The 17,575-nt window shown below is 38.6% G+C and overlaps 1 protein-coding gene across 1 annotated transcript in view; it reads left to right on the top strand.

Annotated features, from left to right (window-relative positions):
- ntrk1 (neurotrophic tyrosine kinase, receptor, type 1) overlaps positions 1 to 17,575 on the top strand; it is a 50,691-nt gene that overhangs the window by 30,001 nt on the left and 3,115 nt on the right. The window contains exons 14-16 of the mRNA XM_085292642.1: positions 1,458 to 1,630; positions 10,393 to 10,633; positions 13,151 to 13,309. Coding sequence (XP_085148768.1) covers positions 1,458 to 1,630; positions 10,393 to 10,633; positions 13,151 to 13,309 — 573 coding nt within the window. The remainder of the gene's footprint in view (positions 1 to 1,457; positions 1,631 to 10,392; positions 10,634 to 13,150; positions 13,310 to 17,575) is intronic.

The following is a 17,575-nucleotide window of genomic DNA, read 5'->3' as shown; positions in this document are numbered from 1 at the left end:
CAAACATGACGCTACAGGGCACTTACAGTTAATACTCACATGCTGAAATTACATCCTGCGGTTTCAGAGAGTTGTTTTTGTTTAAGAACAGTCAGCTGATGTACTACGCGGCTCATGTTACAACAGGTTAATGCAAACCGCAGCGGATTAAAAAACGCGATTATATGGCTCAGCTCAGATTTATCATCCCATTAATCAGACGTATGCTTTTATAACACATCGTCAATGAGCTGAGGAGGGAAAGTCAAGGCCCAGACAAAGAATGAAACTGTTTTTAAAATGTATGAACCACACAGTCTCCTTTTATGCTCCACACTGTCTGTTGATTTTGGAACTTTTGAAATTTTAAAAGGAAAAATTTACATTTTTATTTTTCACCTGCACTAGCTTTGAACTGTGACACTAACTGTCACAGTTCAAAGTCATTTGTATTTGTGTGTTTTGCTATAAATCCAACACTCTGCTTTTTATTTATTTATTCTTTTTTAATGCTTTTCTTTACCCCTGTCTAAAAGCTCAAACGCAGTCCCTGACAGGCTGTGGCAGGTGTCGGAATGACAGAAGCAGAGACGACTTTAGCCAACAAGAATAGCAAAACTAACATATGTCTGGGAACATTAACTTTACTTTCTTTGTTTTTTGCTCCTTGCAAACAAAATATCAGATCAGCTGCTCTGCTCACAGCCGGAGCTGCTGGTCTGAGGGATCCACTCATGACATCACACAGAGCCAAGAACAGAAAAAACTGCCTCAAGTCTGATATGTTTGACCAAAAAATGAGGAAAACCATAAAGGGGTCATTTTAAATAATGAGTTAACGTTTTACTCTCTCAACCCGACATTTACTTATTTTTCTTTATGTGCAGAAGTATTATTCAGATATTTATTACAGTTCAATAAGTTAAAAATTAAATCTAAAAATGCATTTTTATAATGCCAGACAGACTGAACATCCTCATCTTTTTTTCACATTTTTCCTTCAGAGATTTTGGTGCCAAAATTATATCACACGACAGTTTCACAAATTTTCAAAATATTAAGTCTTCATATTCTCTCTCTCTCTCTCTACATATATATGTGTAGAGAGAGAGGGGGGGAAAGAGCGAGAGAGTGTTGTTGTATTGTCATATTGTCTTTATAAAATAATTTACAAACAAAAATAAAAACAATAATAATTACATTTAAGTAAAGCCTCATTATTATGTCATAGCAAATGAATACATTCAGTTGTTTGTCACATAAGTAAGTAACTAATATTATTTCCTTAGCTGTGTGATAAGGAGGCAGCTGTAACATCACAGTAAAGAAGACTGAATTTGAATACAGTGTTGTTCATTTTTGACCCCCCAAAAAAGCAGTAAATAAGGACCAGAGCTGCAGCTGAGTGCCTGGTCAATTGTTTACTACAATATAGCTTCTAGTGTTATTGGAAAAGTACAATCTGCACGTATTCACAGACTCTGAAGGACGCAAATGAGTCCACCCGGCAGGACTTCCAGCGGGAGGCGGAGCTGCTGACGGTGCTCCAACACCAGCACATTGTGCGGTTCTACGGCGTCTGTACCGACGGAGAGCCGCTGGCCATGGTGTTTGAATACATGAGGCACGGAGACCTGAACCGCTTTCTTCGGTATGTAACAGTACAAACTCCACATCAGACCATGCCTGCTGAACAAAATGCTGATCCTTTCTGTGATCATAAAGTGTGTTGTAGATTTTCCCAACAAATATTAGCCTTTGAATATGTTCCTCGTCTGTGTGGCTCAGAAAAAGTACTGGATGAAAGGCAGCAGAGGCGGCAACAAAAGAAGTTATTACAAACACCTCATTGCCTTTTTTCACAGCAGACTCGTCAGAAGCCCCGAAAATCTCAGTAAGAAAGTGTCTCAGCGAGCCATCAAAGTGTGACAGTGTTACAGCAGCAACACAAACGGAAGCAGATAAATATGATTCAGTCATCACTAAAGCTAAGATGAATAGCTGATTAATCAATTATTTGATTAAGTAAATGTTTTATCCTTGATTAATTGCTGCCATTTACAAGCTGAAGTATTTTTAAAGAGCAAGTGCTAAAAGAAAAACTGTTTCTGGCTGTGACATGTGAATGTTTGCTGATTTGTTCGGCTGATTTACTGCATTTGGAAGGTTTGTAGGTTTTTTCACATGTTGCTATGTTTCAGACTCATTTGATGCTTGATTCAGCTTTTACAATTATTTCATCTAAACTTCATAAAAGACTAAGAGAGTACTCATACCCTCCCATTAGTACTTGGATAAAGCAGTTTGTCATTGAATTCATCAGGAGATCAGATTTGCCCTTGTGTAAGAATCATTGAGGTGAATAGTATGAAATATTGATACATTTATTAGTTTTTTTACTAATTTCACTTGATATCAAAGAAAACTCTACTCCCCCAGAGTTTCGTAAGCTCTCTCACATTGTCTCTCCAGATAAGGAAAGACTTTATGTGTACACACTGTCTGCACTGTGCTGATGCTGCACATCATAAAGCCAAAACACCCAGAAACATTAGCAGGCAGAGGTCATCACTGTCCCAACGGTTTCACTGGGACTAGTTTTTTATTTTCAGGCCTTCACATATATCGAGACCCTCCCAACATGCGGTAAAAACTGAAGCCTTCTTTGAACAATTCTACAAATTTGGCACAACGTTTTGGAGGTTCCTGCTTTCCTTTTTGGGAGAATTGTCCAAGCTTTGCCAGGCAGCTCAGTGAGTTTTTGAGCAGAGATGCACAAGATGCTTCCGGCACACAAAACTACTTCTGTGTTTTTCTGACTGCTTTGGGGAAATGTAAATCTTCCCCTCAGCCTGAGAGTTTTCATTCGAGATTACTCTCTGTTTTTCCATCTTTACCTTTATCTTGTGTGGGCTGAATAGGTATGAATACTTATATTATCCTGGTCTTGGTGCAGACAGAAACACTGTTAAGCTGCTTTCACTGTTTGACTATAGGGATAGTGTTATTGAGCTCAGCTTTTGGCTTCCTCCGCATGTGCTGATGGGAAATGTGGCCAAGTGGTTCAGTCTTTGTTTGATCAGACCGGAGGACTTGTTTTTTGTGGTCTGGAAGTCTTTTAGGTGCCTTTTAGGAAACTCCCAGCAGACTGTCAATTGTCTTTTAGTGAGGAAGGGCTTCCGTATGGCCATCTCTACCATAAAGCGGGGAGTAGAGGAGTACTGCACTCTGGCTCATTCCATCTCCAAAAAGAGAAACGTCCTCCAAACTTCCTCCATTTGAGAATCACTTAAGGAATATCCTGTTTTTTGGGGGCTGCAGTTTGAAACCTTACAGCATCTGTTCTTTTCCTAATTATGCCCATTAAATTCAGTCAAGCACAGGTGGAGTAAAGTTGTGCAAGTAGGAACACTGATAGAAGCAGGATGCACCACACTCAGTTTTGAGTATCATAACAAAACGTCTGAATATTTCTCTAAATGCTGTGTTTGAGTCCAAAGTAGTAACACCGACTTTCACCTGGCGCTGCCTGTTATGGTCATGTGGAGACTCACAAGAAAGAAATGAACTTTATAATTTTCAGGATGTAAAAAATGTGGAAAATAATAATAATGGATTGGATTTATATAGCGCTTTTCTAGGCACCCAAAGCGCTTTACAATGCCACTATTCATTCACACACTGGTGGAGGCAGCTACAGTTGTAGCCACAGCTGCCCTGGGGCAGACTGACAGAAGCGAGGCTGCCATATCGCGCCATCGGCCCTTCACCTACCACCAGTAGGCGGTAGGTGAAGTGTCTTGCCCAAGGACACAACGACCAGGACAGAGAGCCCAGGGATCGAACCGGCGACCTTCTGGTTACAGATGCGATTCCCAACCCCCTGAGCCACGGTCGCCCTGTGGCCCTGTGGTTGGGAAAACCTCAGGGGGTTGGGAAAAGTTAAAATGTTCTGAAGAACATTTGTTAATGTACTGAATAGAGATGGCACGATACCGATATCATAAATTTGGATATCTGCCGATACCGATATGAATCCCATATAGTGTTTTTTAATCAATAAAACTGTTTTTTAATATCTTGCTGCATTTTGTATACATTCATACTAAAGTTTAAATAAACAACAACACTAAAGCTATTCTGTTATACCTGTATGTAAAAAATACACTGCACCCAAAATAATTCATAGTTCAGCAAAACTGATCAATTTAATAAACTTAAACCTACACCATCCTCCCTATTCTGGTATTTTAAAGAGTACTTAGCAGAAATATTAAGCAACCTAACTAATAGGGTTGCAAACTCCTTCGATGCTTAATTGACGTGATCAACTTTAATTTGATGCAGTGTGAAAAAAATGCACAGAAATAAATAATTTTTCAAGAATAATTAAATAGATTCAACATCTTTCTTCAACAGAACTGCAGAATGCACAGATGGTACCTTCCCAAAGGAAAAAGTACTATAGCTTACTAGATATTACTAGGTATATTAAACTTAATAGTTACTATATACAGTAATGGACTTCTATACATTTTACATAAGATTAAAACTTTGGGTGTAAGATTCAGATAATTATTTATTAAAAGCGAGACATTTTAAATGAGAATAAGAAAGAAATGCATGTCTTTGTGCCCTCTTTTCCCTGTTCATGCCCTATCGGCCCCCCAGGCTAAACTTTGCTAGATCCGCCCCTGCACAGTTACCAGCCGTCAGCTACGTAGAAAAAGATCCTGGTGTAGAAAGTAATATTAAATAAATTCTAACAACAGCTGATCAAGCTTAAACGTGCTGCTGTTGTTCAGCCGCTGGTTTCCTCTTTCTGGTGCAAAGTGGGCCAAAAACAAAGAAGAGACACGGACTCGCGACAGAAAAGCCGATCAGCTGATCATTGATCAGTTTCATGATTGAAGTAGCAGCAGCAGAGGGAGGGAGAGAGAGGCAGTCGCTCCATATATCGGTTGTTAAGCTTAACGTGGGAATGCTTTATAAACATTCAGAGATGAACTTACACACTTGCTTTACTTCTCTCTGGGATAACTTTCTCGGAGATGAAATGCCGGTTTGGTAGCAAGGCTACAAATACACACAGCTGATCAGGTGAGCACACGGCTCCGACGTGCTACGGTTATGAGGAGAGTTACGCCCTGTTGCAAGTTTTGTGAGGTGCTTTTTTGATATTTAATGGATCGGATTAAATTTTTAATTTCTCTCCGATATCCGATCCAGTAATTATGTCAGTATCAGACCGATACCGATACGTAATATCGGATCGGTCCATCTCTAGTACTGAATATCCTAGTTTTAAATATTTGAGTCTGGACCTCAGGTGTTTTTCATTTTTCATTACCTGCTTTTTAAGACCAAAGAATTAAAAACTGTGTTTCCCATTGTCTCAGCCCTCACTTCCCCCCTGCTGGTTATATCCATTAAGCCCCTGCAGGTCAGAACCACCTGGTTTATAAGCGCTCTGCAAACATTTCACATTTTTTAAACTATAAATGTAGTTAAAAGCTATTTAAACCTGTTTATTAATTTAATGTAGAGTCTTTGTTAGCAGTTAGACGTATTTTACATCATGTAACTGTTTTACAGTGTTGTCATACGTTATCTTTTTGTGCGCCAACCTCCACTTACACAAGTACCAACACTTGAATCTGTTTACAACAACATCATAATATGTAATTTGTTAAATGATCATATACTGCTTTTAGATGTGCTTCAGATGTTGAAAATGGGACTCGCTCACACAGATAAATGACTGCAGCTCTTTAAAAGCTGCCATCTGTGAGCTGCACTGCTTTTATCACTCAAACTTGATGTGTGTTTAAAAGTTACACCCACTCAGCTGACCTCAGTGCAGCATGTGCGGTTCCGCCGGTCACTCGGCGTATCGGTGGATTTTGTGTGTTTAAGTAGAAATGCCACAAGGAGTCATGAGGACAGCCGTGGAAGTGTTTGTGCTCGACTTCACAGACTATTATATTTGATATTTTTGAGGCGGCTGCGTTTCCTCTCTCTCCACACTGTAAGGTTTCCGAGGTCCTGTTTGAACGGTGTTTAGATGATTTGGAGACCCAGAAATAGCCAGGGTGGTTTTAAATCTCTCTGAAATTTGGCGTGTGTTTCTTTTCAAGTCAAGCATTTCACATGAATTACCAGCTCACCTTTAACATCATCTATTAATTATTTTACATCATAATTTCTCTTCCATTCCCTTCCTCTTACGATTCTGTGAACCTAATGTGTCGGTAAATGTATGGACCAGTTTGCTGAATTTGAAACAGGAAGAAATTCATTTCATTCCAGTGTTGAAACTCACCAACACTGGACCCATCTGCTCTAAGAAAAACTGACCAAACTTTATTCACATATTAAAACACTCGAACCAAAGCAGCTGACAAACAACAAGAACCAGATATTACACCAAAAGCATTTTAGTCTGTTAATTTCCATGCCAGGTAGATGTATTGTAGTCTTGTTTTCATTTCATTAGATATAAAAGGTGCTTTGTATTCTTTGTCATAATTTTCTTTGTCAGCAAGCTAAAACCTTCACCTGTATGTCATTCACGCAGTTAACAGTTGGCACTGTGAGGAGGAAGCTAGAGACTTGTAAGCTGGTGTGCATCTCCTTAGTCACACATGTAAATGTTGTTTGAGAGGTTTGTGAAGCTAAATATGTCCACACATCCAGCAGGGAGACCTGGGAGGGGAGGATGGGGTGAATAAGGGGATGGCCTAATTTTGTAGTCCTGAAATAACATTTTAGCCACATTATTGTTTAGATGCGTACCGCAGAAAACGCCTCCACTGGTTTGCTAGATAAAGATTGGTGTTTTATTTATTTATTTATTTACATTTATGGACAAAACTCATCAATAAGCATTTCTGTAAATGCACCAGAGTTAGCCATGGGCTAGTTTTCATCTGTAGTCCCCAACTAGATCTTAAAGGCAACCTAAAAACAAAACAATATATAACATCAACATTATAGAAACAAATAAAAGTTAGAAAGAAGAAAAAAACATAACAGAAAACTCATACAAAAGGAAAGCAAGGTGGAAACAGGAGAATCAAACCAAATCAATGCTGATAAAACTGATGTTTGAAATTTGTATTCTGCTCTCTGATGTTGATGCGTACAGTGTTTCACAGCCTTTACAGAAAATGCAGACCGACCAAAAGAACTGAAAGCAATAATACACCTCTGTCTAGTCAGGTTCCTTGTAATTTGGTTTCTGTTTACCTCAGTGGCAGGAAACTGACTAAATTAGCTCAGTACTTTTAGCCTGTTTGCCTTTTCCATTCAAATCCTGCATGTGCAGCTTGGTATTGGATCCAAAAATGTCTGCATAAAAGAGGAATGTAGCAAAGATTTCAGCTTTATCAGCAAAAGAAAAAAAATAGTATGACTTATTTGAACAAGGATACCTGCCTAATTAATTCTACGTAACACAGAAAATACAGTACTCGAGTTTAACTCACCAAAACAAGAGCAAAGACTTCATGGATGGTCTGTTAATAGAATTAACCACAAAGTGAGCAAACTTATGTGTGATCATTGCATTTAAAATGCCCTGAAAAGCACCAATGTCACATGAGGACATGACAAGTGTCCATCAGAGGAACTGCAGTTTCTCTGCCGCTCTGGCGGTGCCTTCATTTCTTCACGCACAGATGTTGCTGCATGGTTCGATTTTTACCAGCTCGAACAATAATGTGAAAAAACACTGTGGTTTTTATCAAATGTGATGTAAAAACAACTGAGAGCCACATAATTCATTTGAGTGACTGCTGACAAGAAAATAATTGTTACTGTGTACGTGACGGGTGGGGGATTGTGCGTGTTGTAGAAGAAGAAATGTTTTCTGATTAAAATTGCATACTATACATAAAACACTGTGTATATAAACCATTCCCAGGGCCCTTAGGTGAGCCACTGGTGCCTTACAAGTGATAGCAACCCACCAGTAAAAACAGCATTGTAAATTTACAGTATGGATAAAGAGATGCAAATTATTACCCAGGGAGGCAAAGAGTGACTCACAGATGAGTGAAAAACACAGACATACAAGAACTCAAGCCAAACATTCATACCATCACAAGAAAAGTAACCGAAGACACTGAAGGAGAGACAAAGAGAGAGAAATGTAAAAGCTGAATCTCCTGGATAACTCACAACATGTCAAGGCATGGGTCAGTTTTTATTATTTATAAGAAGTCCTCGCATCAATAATCTTAAATGAGAGTGAATTTCAACTATCCAAGTGTTTTAGCACTTGGATAGAAATAGAGAAGATTCCTTGAACTGTGCAATGAACTGATTTTTTTATCTGGAGAAGGGGTTATGTGGCAAATTAGGTAATGATAACAAATGATAACACTTGAATTGTTGCATAACATGGTGACAGAAGAGCTTCAAAATCTGTTTTTCAATCATTTAAAAAACCTTTGCAAACCTCTGGGGGGAGCTGGAGGAGAAGGGTCAGTGCTGAATAGCGCTCACTTGGCACCTGGGCAACCATCTGACGCTACGATTAGAGCAGACGGCGCTGATGCTGTCTGCCAGGTGTCCTCCACAGGAGGCAGATTGGAAATGAAAACACACAGAGAGGCGCGCGAACAGACTTTTCCCGAGATATATGTTCACGAAGGGATGGAAATCGCATTTTCAGCAGACAGCATGGGTGAGATGTCCGAGAGACCCCACAATGCAGCTGCTTTCCCACCCTGCCACCTGCCTTTTAAACTAATAGTGATTGTATAGACAACTTCCTTTGTAAGGAGGGGACAAAGTGGAGAGGAGAGATATTAGGATGGATGGAGACACATCAGCTGTGATTTGCTCATTTAGGCAGGAGTTGGACGTGAGAGTGGGTGTTTATGGTCCACGAAAACCATGAAGAGTTAATGCACTCTGCATCTCTGAATTGCATTATTGCAAATCAATTGTAGGCGTATTATAAGCCTTGTGTTTTTGATTAAGCATCACTGTTAAATGGCTTTATTATGGTGTGGTCGTGCTCACCATGTCTGGGGAGTTCTATGTCACAAATGTTCAATCTGCAGATTACGTGCTGAGGTCATCGTCCTTCAGGTCACCCAAGGTTGGTGCCATAGTTACAGCAAAAAAATACAAAAGCCTGAATTGCTCATTCAAGTGTTTGATAACCTGCACAGCCACCAGCAACAGAGAAGAATATCACAGCATGTCGAGTTCATTCAGTTTACGGTCCACAGTGGTCAGAAGTTCCCATCTAATGCAGAAAAAGTGCATTTAATAAAGTATTCATTTCAAGAGAAAAGGAAAATAGGTCATCAAATAGTTAATGAGCAGAAATGACTTACAGTATTGTACACTATAAACAAAGAGGAGTCTCATTAGGGTGTCTCATTTGCAGCATGACACCTGAAGTCGCTCTTTACGTGACAGTAAAGCACAGACTTACTGCTGAAACAGATCAAATGCAGAGAATAAATTTGTCTGAAGGTATCAATAATGTACCTTTTCACTTCATGTAAATATTATTATCCTGCTTACTTCAATATAAAGTCTTTTGAAGACTAGACAACCTTCAAACAAGTTGGGTCATCCTGTGCCTGTGCTGCTTGACAACTTTAGTCAGTTTTGTTTTTTAAAAATATGACTTTTTTTCTGTTGTTCTCTTAGTCTGGAAAATAACGAAATACACTTTTTATTTGAAAATACCCAAGTTGTGTAAATCCACTTCATACTCTTTTTACTAAATTGTCTCTACTTTTCCCCTCTACTTTGACAGCAGTAATTACTTTTCAGATTCAGATTTGACATTAAAGACACTTTTAAAACTGTGCAGCACATTGTTAAAGATTATATCAGTGCCCCCAACCTATTTCCGTGTGACCTTCTGCAAAGAGTAGTGCTTTTCAGATGTGCACTCTTTTCCTCTCTAAACTTCTCAGAATCTTTTATATAAGTAAGAGAAAAGTCCACACAGTGAATGCAGAACTTTGTGTTTCCTTGGAACCGATGGCATTAATCGTCTCACGACTGCTCAGCCTCATTCTGTGACTGTTTTGAAAAGCACTCAAACCCACCCCCAATATCTTAGAACTTAATTATTTGTGTACTAAGAAGCTGAATCCACCTCTGTCTCATCCAGCTACAATAAACTGCTGCTTATACACTTGTGCATCTGTATCGACGGTCTAATAATGCCACATAAAGCAGTGTAACACACACCAAAACATTTGCTTTGGATGCATTAGGTACACTGTGCCGCTAACTCTTTTAAATAGATTTTGAAACTGTGGTATTTTTACTTTCACCTTGCGATCTTCCTACATTTTGATGAAGCTAAAATATTAAAATAAATTCAGACCAACAGATGTGGATTAAAGCAGCTGTGTGTCCTTTTTGTGCCCCCTGTAGAGCTCACGGCCCTGACGCTCACATCCTGGACGAGTCCAAGATGCCCCCGCTGGGTGAACTCACTCTCCCTCAGATGCTGCACATCGCTGCTCAGATTGCCTCAGGCATGGTCTACCTCGCATCGCTGCACTTCGTTCACCGTGACCTGGCAACTCGCAACTGTCTGGTTGGAGAGGGTCTGGTGGTCAAAATCGGAGACTTCGGCATGTCCAGAGACATCTACAGCACAGATTACTATCGGGTAAACAGCTGAAACATAAAAGGAATACTTGACTGTTATTCTTAATGGGACTGTAAATTTAAACAAGACAGAAATATTACTCCTTTACTTCACTACTACCTTGCCATTTGTTTCTGTTTTATCTGCTCTGACGTATTTGTCATTAAAAGCAAGATTTCAGCTATTTCAGTTTACTGCAAACAACACTGTTTGACGCCGATCTAATACGTTTCAACAACAGGAAGTTTGAAGTATGTAAACCGTATCATGAATACATGCAATCAAACTGCAATTACTCCATTGTTGGTTTCCAGGCTAATCCCTCTTTGTTGCAGTCTGGGTCGCAACAGGAGGACACATCATGCAAATAATATTCTGGTTCCACAAGTGAAACCAGATTTCCACTTCTTTAGAATCCCAGAGATTTCATTTGATACATTTTACATGATACATAATTCATCTGTGTTTTTGGGGGTCTTTTTTCCCTCGTACATACCCCCACAAACCTGCATGTGTTAGACTGTAGTTCTGTTAACTGGTTAGCAAGAACTGGAAGTTCCAGTGTGGAAGTTCATTAATGCTACATTCTTTAATGGCCAGCAGATTTGAGAGAAGTTAAACTGTAAAGAAGTCTGTGAGAAAGTGAAACTATTTCTCACGTTGTGGCCTCAGTGAACATTTTCCTGATATCTTTATTTATTATGTTGCTATTTTCAGCCATTAATGAATATAAGGATATTAATTTTGTAGATGATGGTCACCATTAAAGTGAAAAATGACAATAAACGATGGTAGCGCTAGCAATCAACTCATCAAGAGTGATTTACAAAAGCTTCGATGGTGATGAGCAAATGTTCAGCTTGAACTGTTAGAAACAGGACTTGACTTGAAACAACGGGCACCATCATGGCCATCATTTATATACAGCCAAAAGATATTCTTATATTCTTCCAGCCAAAAGTTTAAAGATGCAAAACCCTTGTTGTCACTCTGAGTATTTGACTATAATCTTGTGAAATATGTGAGTGTGAAAAGCTCTAATTCAGTATATGAAACAATAAAAATAATAGTTAGGTATATTTTTAAAAACCCAACTGAAGACTGCTGTTATCCTGCTGCTGTGTGAATGTATTTGAAACAAATCAAGGTGCGCTGTTCCTTTATCACATGTAACACACAGCAGGGGTTCTGATCTGCTCTCGGTACTGGAAATACTTAATCTGGAAACAGTGCAACCACTCACAAGCTGTGAATTCCCAATCTGACATCACGCAGACAAGTGAGGCTGCAGGTTAAAGATTGTTTCCTTTCTGTCTTGTGTTTCTCTGAAAAGTGAGGGCTGCAGTGCATGTGTAAACACAGCTGTACTGTTTTATTTGACTTTTATTACCCTCATTTTCATCTTCATACATTTATCCTTGGGTCTGTTAAAGCAGCTTAACACAATTCAGAGTTCAAAATAATCATTTTTTATCTTATACCAGTTCGTCCACTACCTGAAAGCAACTGTTTGAGCTCGCTTGGCTGCTTCACCCAAATCAAATATTTGAGCAGGAACAGGTAATTCGGGCTTCTGTGTTCACGGCCAGAGCTTTTTTCATGAGATGACCGCTATTTGGAACACCTGCTCTCTGCTGCATCATAACAAACCGGGAGTAGAAAAAACTGTCTGAAACTCAGAGAGGAGAATGAATAGGTATAATAGGCCCACTCCTTCGCTTATTGAACTCAGTGTTTTGGATTTGTACTTTGAAGTATTATAGATCAAATACTAATATTGAACTTCTCTAGTCTCGTAAGAAGAGATATTTCAATTTTTCTTGTGTGAGGGTGAAAACATGATGTTGTCTAAGAAGAAAAACCATGCCCTAATCAACTGTAATTCTGTTAAAAATGACTAATGGGTTATTATGATTAAGCTACATAATACATAGTCTGAAAAATACACTAAGATAAGAAGCACATGTGCTTTGTCTTCTCCTGAAGCGATTTAAACTGCAGGAGCAGAGTATGTCGTGCATTTTGGATCTGTAAATCGCAGCATAACCTTTGAGAGACTGTGGAGTGTGTACTTTTAAAAACTACAGTCAAACCGGCTGAATAATAGCACTGGACTTTTTCATGTTGCTTCCCCTTGGTGGGATTTGAGAATTTGAAAATCGCTCAAATCTGTTACAGCAGGGTTTTTTTTTCAGAAGTGAGAAAGGTTCATTCCTGTTTTCACGTGCCAGTGAAAGGGTTTTACTCATTAACAGCATGTTGAGATCTCATAAATGCAATAAAAAGTACAACCTAAGAGACTGTCTAATATTATTTTTGTGGCGGTTAATCTCTTTTCCTTTTTTTATTTTGCATGAAACTACTGTAATAATTTTTAAACAGTCTGCCTATTTTTGATTTCAAGCTGGTCTCCCAGCTTGTAATAAGCAGCTCAAGATGAGTGGAAAGGAAAATCTATTTAAGATTTAATCTCATCAACAAAGCTAATTAAGGTTTCCATAATTAAAGTTCACTTAGTATTCGGTTCTTTATCTTCAGGTGGGTGGACGTACAATGCTCCCAATCCGCTGGATGCCCCCTGAGAGCATCATGTACAGGAAGTTCACGACGGAGAGCGACATCTGGAGCTTTGGCGTGGTCCTCTGGGAGATCTTCACCTATGGGAAACAGCCATGGTATCAGCTGTCCAATAGCGAGGTGGGTTGCAGTGGAAAAAAACATTATAAAATTGCGTTGCAAAATTTCGGTACCCTTTCTATTACAGCTTGGTAATAATGTGGTAATAGCGTGGTAACAAGGCACATACAATCATGTAATAATGTGGTAATAGCAGGGTAACAAGGCAGAAACAAGAGTGTAATAATGTGGTAAAAGTTATTACACCTCAATTACAAAGTAAGACCAGTTGATATTAAAGTAATATCATAGTAGCAACAGTGGTTACAGTAATATTCCACTAACATTATGTAATGAGATAATAAGGGCCCATAACTGTGGCTATTAACTGATTATTACTTTGTAATTGAGTCGTAATAACTTAGAAATTACCAAATTATTATTAATTATATCATTCTTGTTTCTGCCTTTTTACCCTACTATTACCACTTTATTACTAAGCTTTAATAGAAAGTGCTATCAAAGTTTTGTTCCAGCTAGCTTTGCTTTCACACCGCAGTGCAGTGAAGAACTTAAAGCAACGTACCTTCATCCTGCTGTCTCTACCTACATGGGTTGTGCGCTCTCTGTACTTCACACTGACTGTTCTGATGATGGGCATGTGCCTGATGGCACCAGTTAGCCTTCAATCAGCACATAGTTTTTAATCTAAATGAATGGAATTTTAATTGGTCACCTGGATATAAAAATGACCTTCAAATTTAATTGAAAAAGCTTCAGAAAGTGTGGTGACTGTGTCCTAAAATACCATAACCAAAAAAGCTTAATTTCTGAAAATACTGAACAGATTCCATATTGGTTCGTGTTATGGATACAATAAACCAAATAAATATTTATTAAATTAACAAGAAGTAGTAGATTTTTGCAGCTTCACTGTTAAAACTAGTCTAATGTGCAAATGCGCAGTGCAACAACATGAATATTAATTGGTTCATTTGGGGTCAAGGGTGGGACAACCTCCATCTGTGGGGTTATCATAGAGCGCCAGTCCTTCCTCTTTATATGATGGCATTCTCTCACTCAGCCATAAACACCTGTGAGCTGTGCCTCAGACCGGTACCGGTCCGTGAGTCGTTTGGTACCGGTCCGCGAGAGTTGAGGCTCAGGTGTGAAATGTATGGTTTTCAGGGTTTTTATCGGTTTTCAGCGTTATTTTGTTATCGTTTTTATCGTTAACTCGGTTTTCCTGGGTCTTTTCACATGTGTTATGAATAAATCTTCTTTTTTCGGTACCGGTACTAGTTTTATTTTGTTGTACCTTAAAGGCCGGTCCGTGAAAATATTGTCGGGCATAAACCGGTCCGTGGCGCAAAAAAGGTTGGAGACCGCTGGTGTAGTAGTGTAAAAACCAAGTTCCAGTTGGATCTGGACTAAAGTCCCTCCAAGACTTTGGTTGTTTGGTCTGGACCCAGGTCAAGGAGAGGTTTCACATTTTGAAGTGTTAGTTTATGTCAGACTGAAAAGTAAGTCTGGACCAAACATGTTAGGTTTGATAGTTTCTTTAGATGACAAGACTGACAGCACTTATTTATTGGAAAATCACATGAAGCTGGAGCAAATAACTAGTTTAGTTTAGTCCCACTGGTTGGCTAGAAAGGAGGAAAACCATTCACAGTGTGGCCATGGGTGTAACCAGGCTTTAGAAATTAGAGAGGTCCACATTTTGTTTTTCTTGTAATGTTTAATATTTTAGGGTTAGCACCTGTGCTAGAAGGTCCTAGAGTTGCAATACAATCAAAACCATAAATTTTAAACACGGAGGACTTGATTTTATACAGCTTGTCTCTTTTACAGACCTCTGTAAAAGAGACAATTGTTTTATAAACAATATAAAACCATGAAATTAAAAATAAATAAATAATTAAAATGGCACAAAGGAGAAGGCTACCGGCCCTGACTCTCCTGTGTCTCTGATTCACTCCTTATACTTACAACAACCAGTTATCATTTCACTGAGTCATGCATAAAAGCCATCTCACGTCATGATTTATAACAACATACAGTATTTACTTACTTTTAATTACTGAGGTCCAGACTTTGGTAACCTTAGAGCTACCGGTAGTTACAGCTATGAATGCTGGGCAGTCTCGTCCAGTTCACAGTGGTTTTTTCTGAACGTTATGTTTTATATGCAGACATGCACATCATATCACTCCTCCATTCTAATTTTCCGTCGGATTTCAAATGAGCAATTTTACCAAATGTTAAAAATGTTTCCAAAAATGATATGTGAAAGTTTTTGTAGCAAAGAAAAATCACTCACTGCAGTTATTACCCCTCAAGGATTCACCGATTGCTTTATTTTTAAGGATTATGATCTATGCACGACTGCTGGACATAAACTGGATATCCTTTTTATGTGGTTTGTGTAAATGTATGTAGCTTTGCCCAGAAAGAGTTGCTAGGTCCAGATTTCTGCAGAGTGCTTCCTTGCTGCATGTTCAGGCTTTAGTATTTCACTTTTTTAGCCTCGAGTTCAACACTGTGCTTACATTTCTTGATTTCAACTATTTATTTTGATGCAACTTAAGATAATGTCAAAACAATTAAAACAAACTGCATGAGTGGTGGTCGGCATGTTGTGGAAAACATGTTTAATTTAAATTCTGACTGTGCTGCTAATAGCATATACTAGCAAGCAACATTAAGTAGGATACAGAAAAATAGTTAACTGAAATCTTTAAAAAGATTTCACTTATGCACAACTTGACAGCCTACTTTTCCTTTGTTACACTTTTTTTTAACAAGCAAACGAGGTAAGCTAGTCAACGAGCTAACAACAAGGTAACAAGCTAGTCAAGCTAATTGTAGTTTGCGTCGTGGTTCGTACTTGCAGATGTAAAAAAGGCAGACAATGTTTATATAAAGTTTAATCAGAGCATAAGAAAGAACTTTTCTCACTGTTGTGTGGAGTTTGTAAATAATTTGTTGAGTCTTTTGTTCTTTTAATAAATGAAGTCAGCTTGAAGTAACTTCATTCTTGAACATGCGCTAATGCAAATACTTCTGTAAATAGCAGCCTGAAATGTTTTGGTGCCTTCACATAATTTAAACTTGCAAAACAAAACATTTTCACTACAGTCTCAGATACTTTACCCGGTGCTCTTAAACTAATCAATAAATTCATAGTAATTAAGGGCGGTCCAGTCTAGCCTTTTCAGCTCAAGCACCAAGAAGTGGGACTCCATTGTGACCACAGTGATGCTATTACAGTCTGTAGCCCTCTCTCCTTTCAAGAGAAGGGTAGATCACTTTTCCTTTGCACTCAATTCTAATCTCATTGGCTTTCATTTTTGCCCCTGGCTAATGAGCCGTAACCTCGTTAACCTAATCCGTCTCGTCCAATGAAGGACAGGTAAAATTATCATGTTGCCTAATAAGTCAGTGGTGGAAATAAATCATCCCAAAATACTGACGTGACAGGCTGTGACGGCGGCGGACAGCATGAGTCTGCGTTCTGATTGATAGGCCATTTTGGTGCAAAGTGGCTGAGCAGCGACAGGCCTCTTGTGATCACCGGATCAGGCCGAGGTTAACAATGAAGAAGAGAGTCGCAGAGCACAGTGAAATCCTCTCTCTTATCCTCGACAGTGATGTATCCACTAAGCAACAAGAGCGTGTGAACTGAATCAGTCATTGCAGCGATTAGTGTCGGAGCTGGAGGTTGTTCATATTTCGGTGGCTCTCATTTGACTGCGAGGTCACAGCTAATTGACACATATTTGTGAATCTGTAGATAGTGAGGTTATTGTGCTGTTTATTAAAACATATTGTCCTTGGTGCAGCACATAGATATTTGGTGGTTCAGAAAGTCTCCGTGAATGAATCTATTGCATGCTCTTTTAAGGTTTGCTTTATAAGGTTTACATTTATCTCACTCTTCAAAGGTTTTTTTGTTTGAATGTTTTTGCTATTACTAACTTTTATAAACATCAGTCTATCAGCTGTTGTATTTTTCAGGCAGTGTATACAGTTATTAAAAATAGTTTTACCAACTGCAGCATGCAGGTACACATCCATGCTGTAATACTGAATAATAGTCTTTTTCTTTATGGTCCTTTCACTATATTCAAATGTAAGTTTCTACTTTGTGGTATTTTAACTTTATTTATTTTCCAGTTATTATCACTGACTACCAAAGCATCTAACCCCCGACTCTATATATTACAAAGCATTCAATGCTCATATTTAAATATTTAAATCTGATGACAGTAACGTGTTTAAAAAAATAAAATGCAAGGATACATCTCACAGAGGAGAATCTTTCCTTTTCTCCATCAGTTGGAG

Source organism: Mchenga conophoros, linkage group LG11, assembly GCF_057382185.1.
Source record: "Mchenga conophoros isolate Kocher_MC1m ecotype Shallow Benthic linkage group LG11, M_conophoros_male_GT1.1, whole genome shotgun sequence".
Classification (NCBI taxonomy): domain Eukaryota; kingdom Metazoa; phylum Chordata; class Actinopteri; order Cichliformes; family Cichlidae; genus Mchenga; species Mchenga conophoros.
Note: the sequence above shows the minus strand (reverse complement) of the source record. Positions and strands in the feature narration are given on the sequence as shown.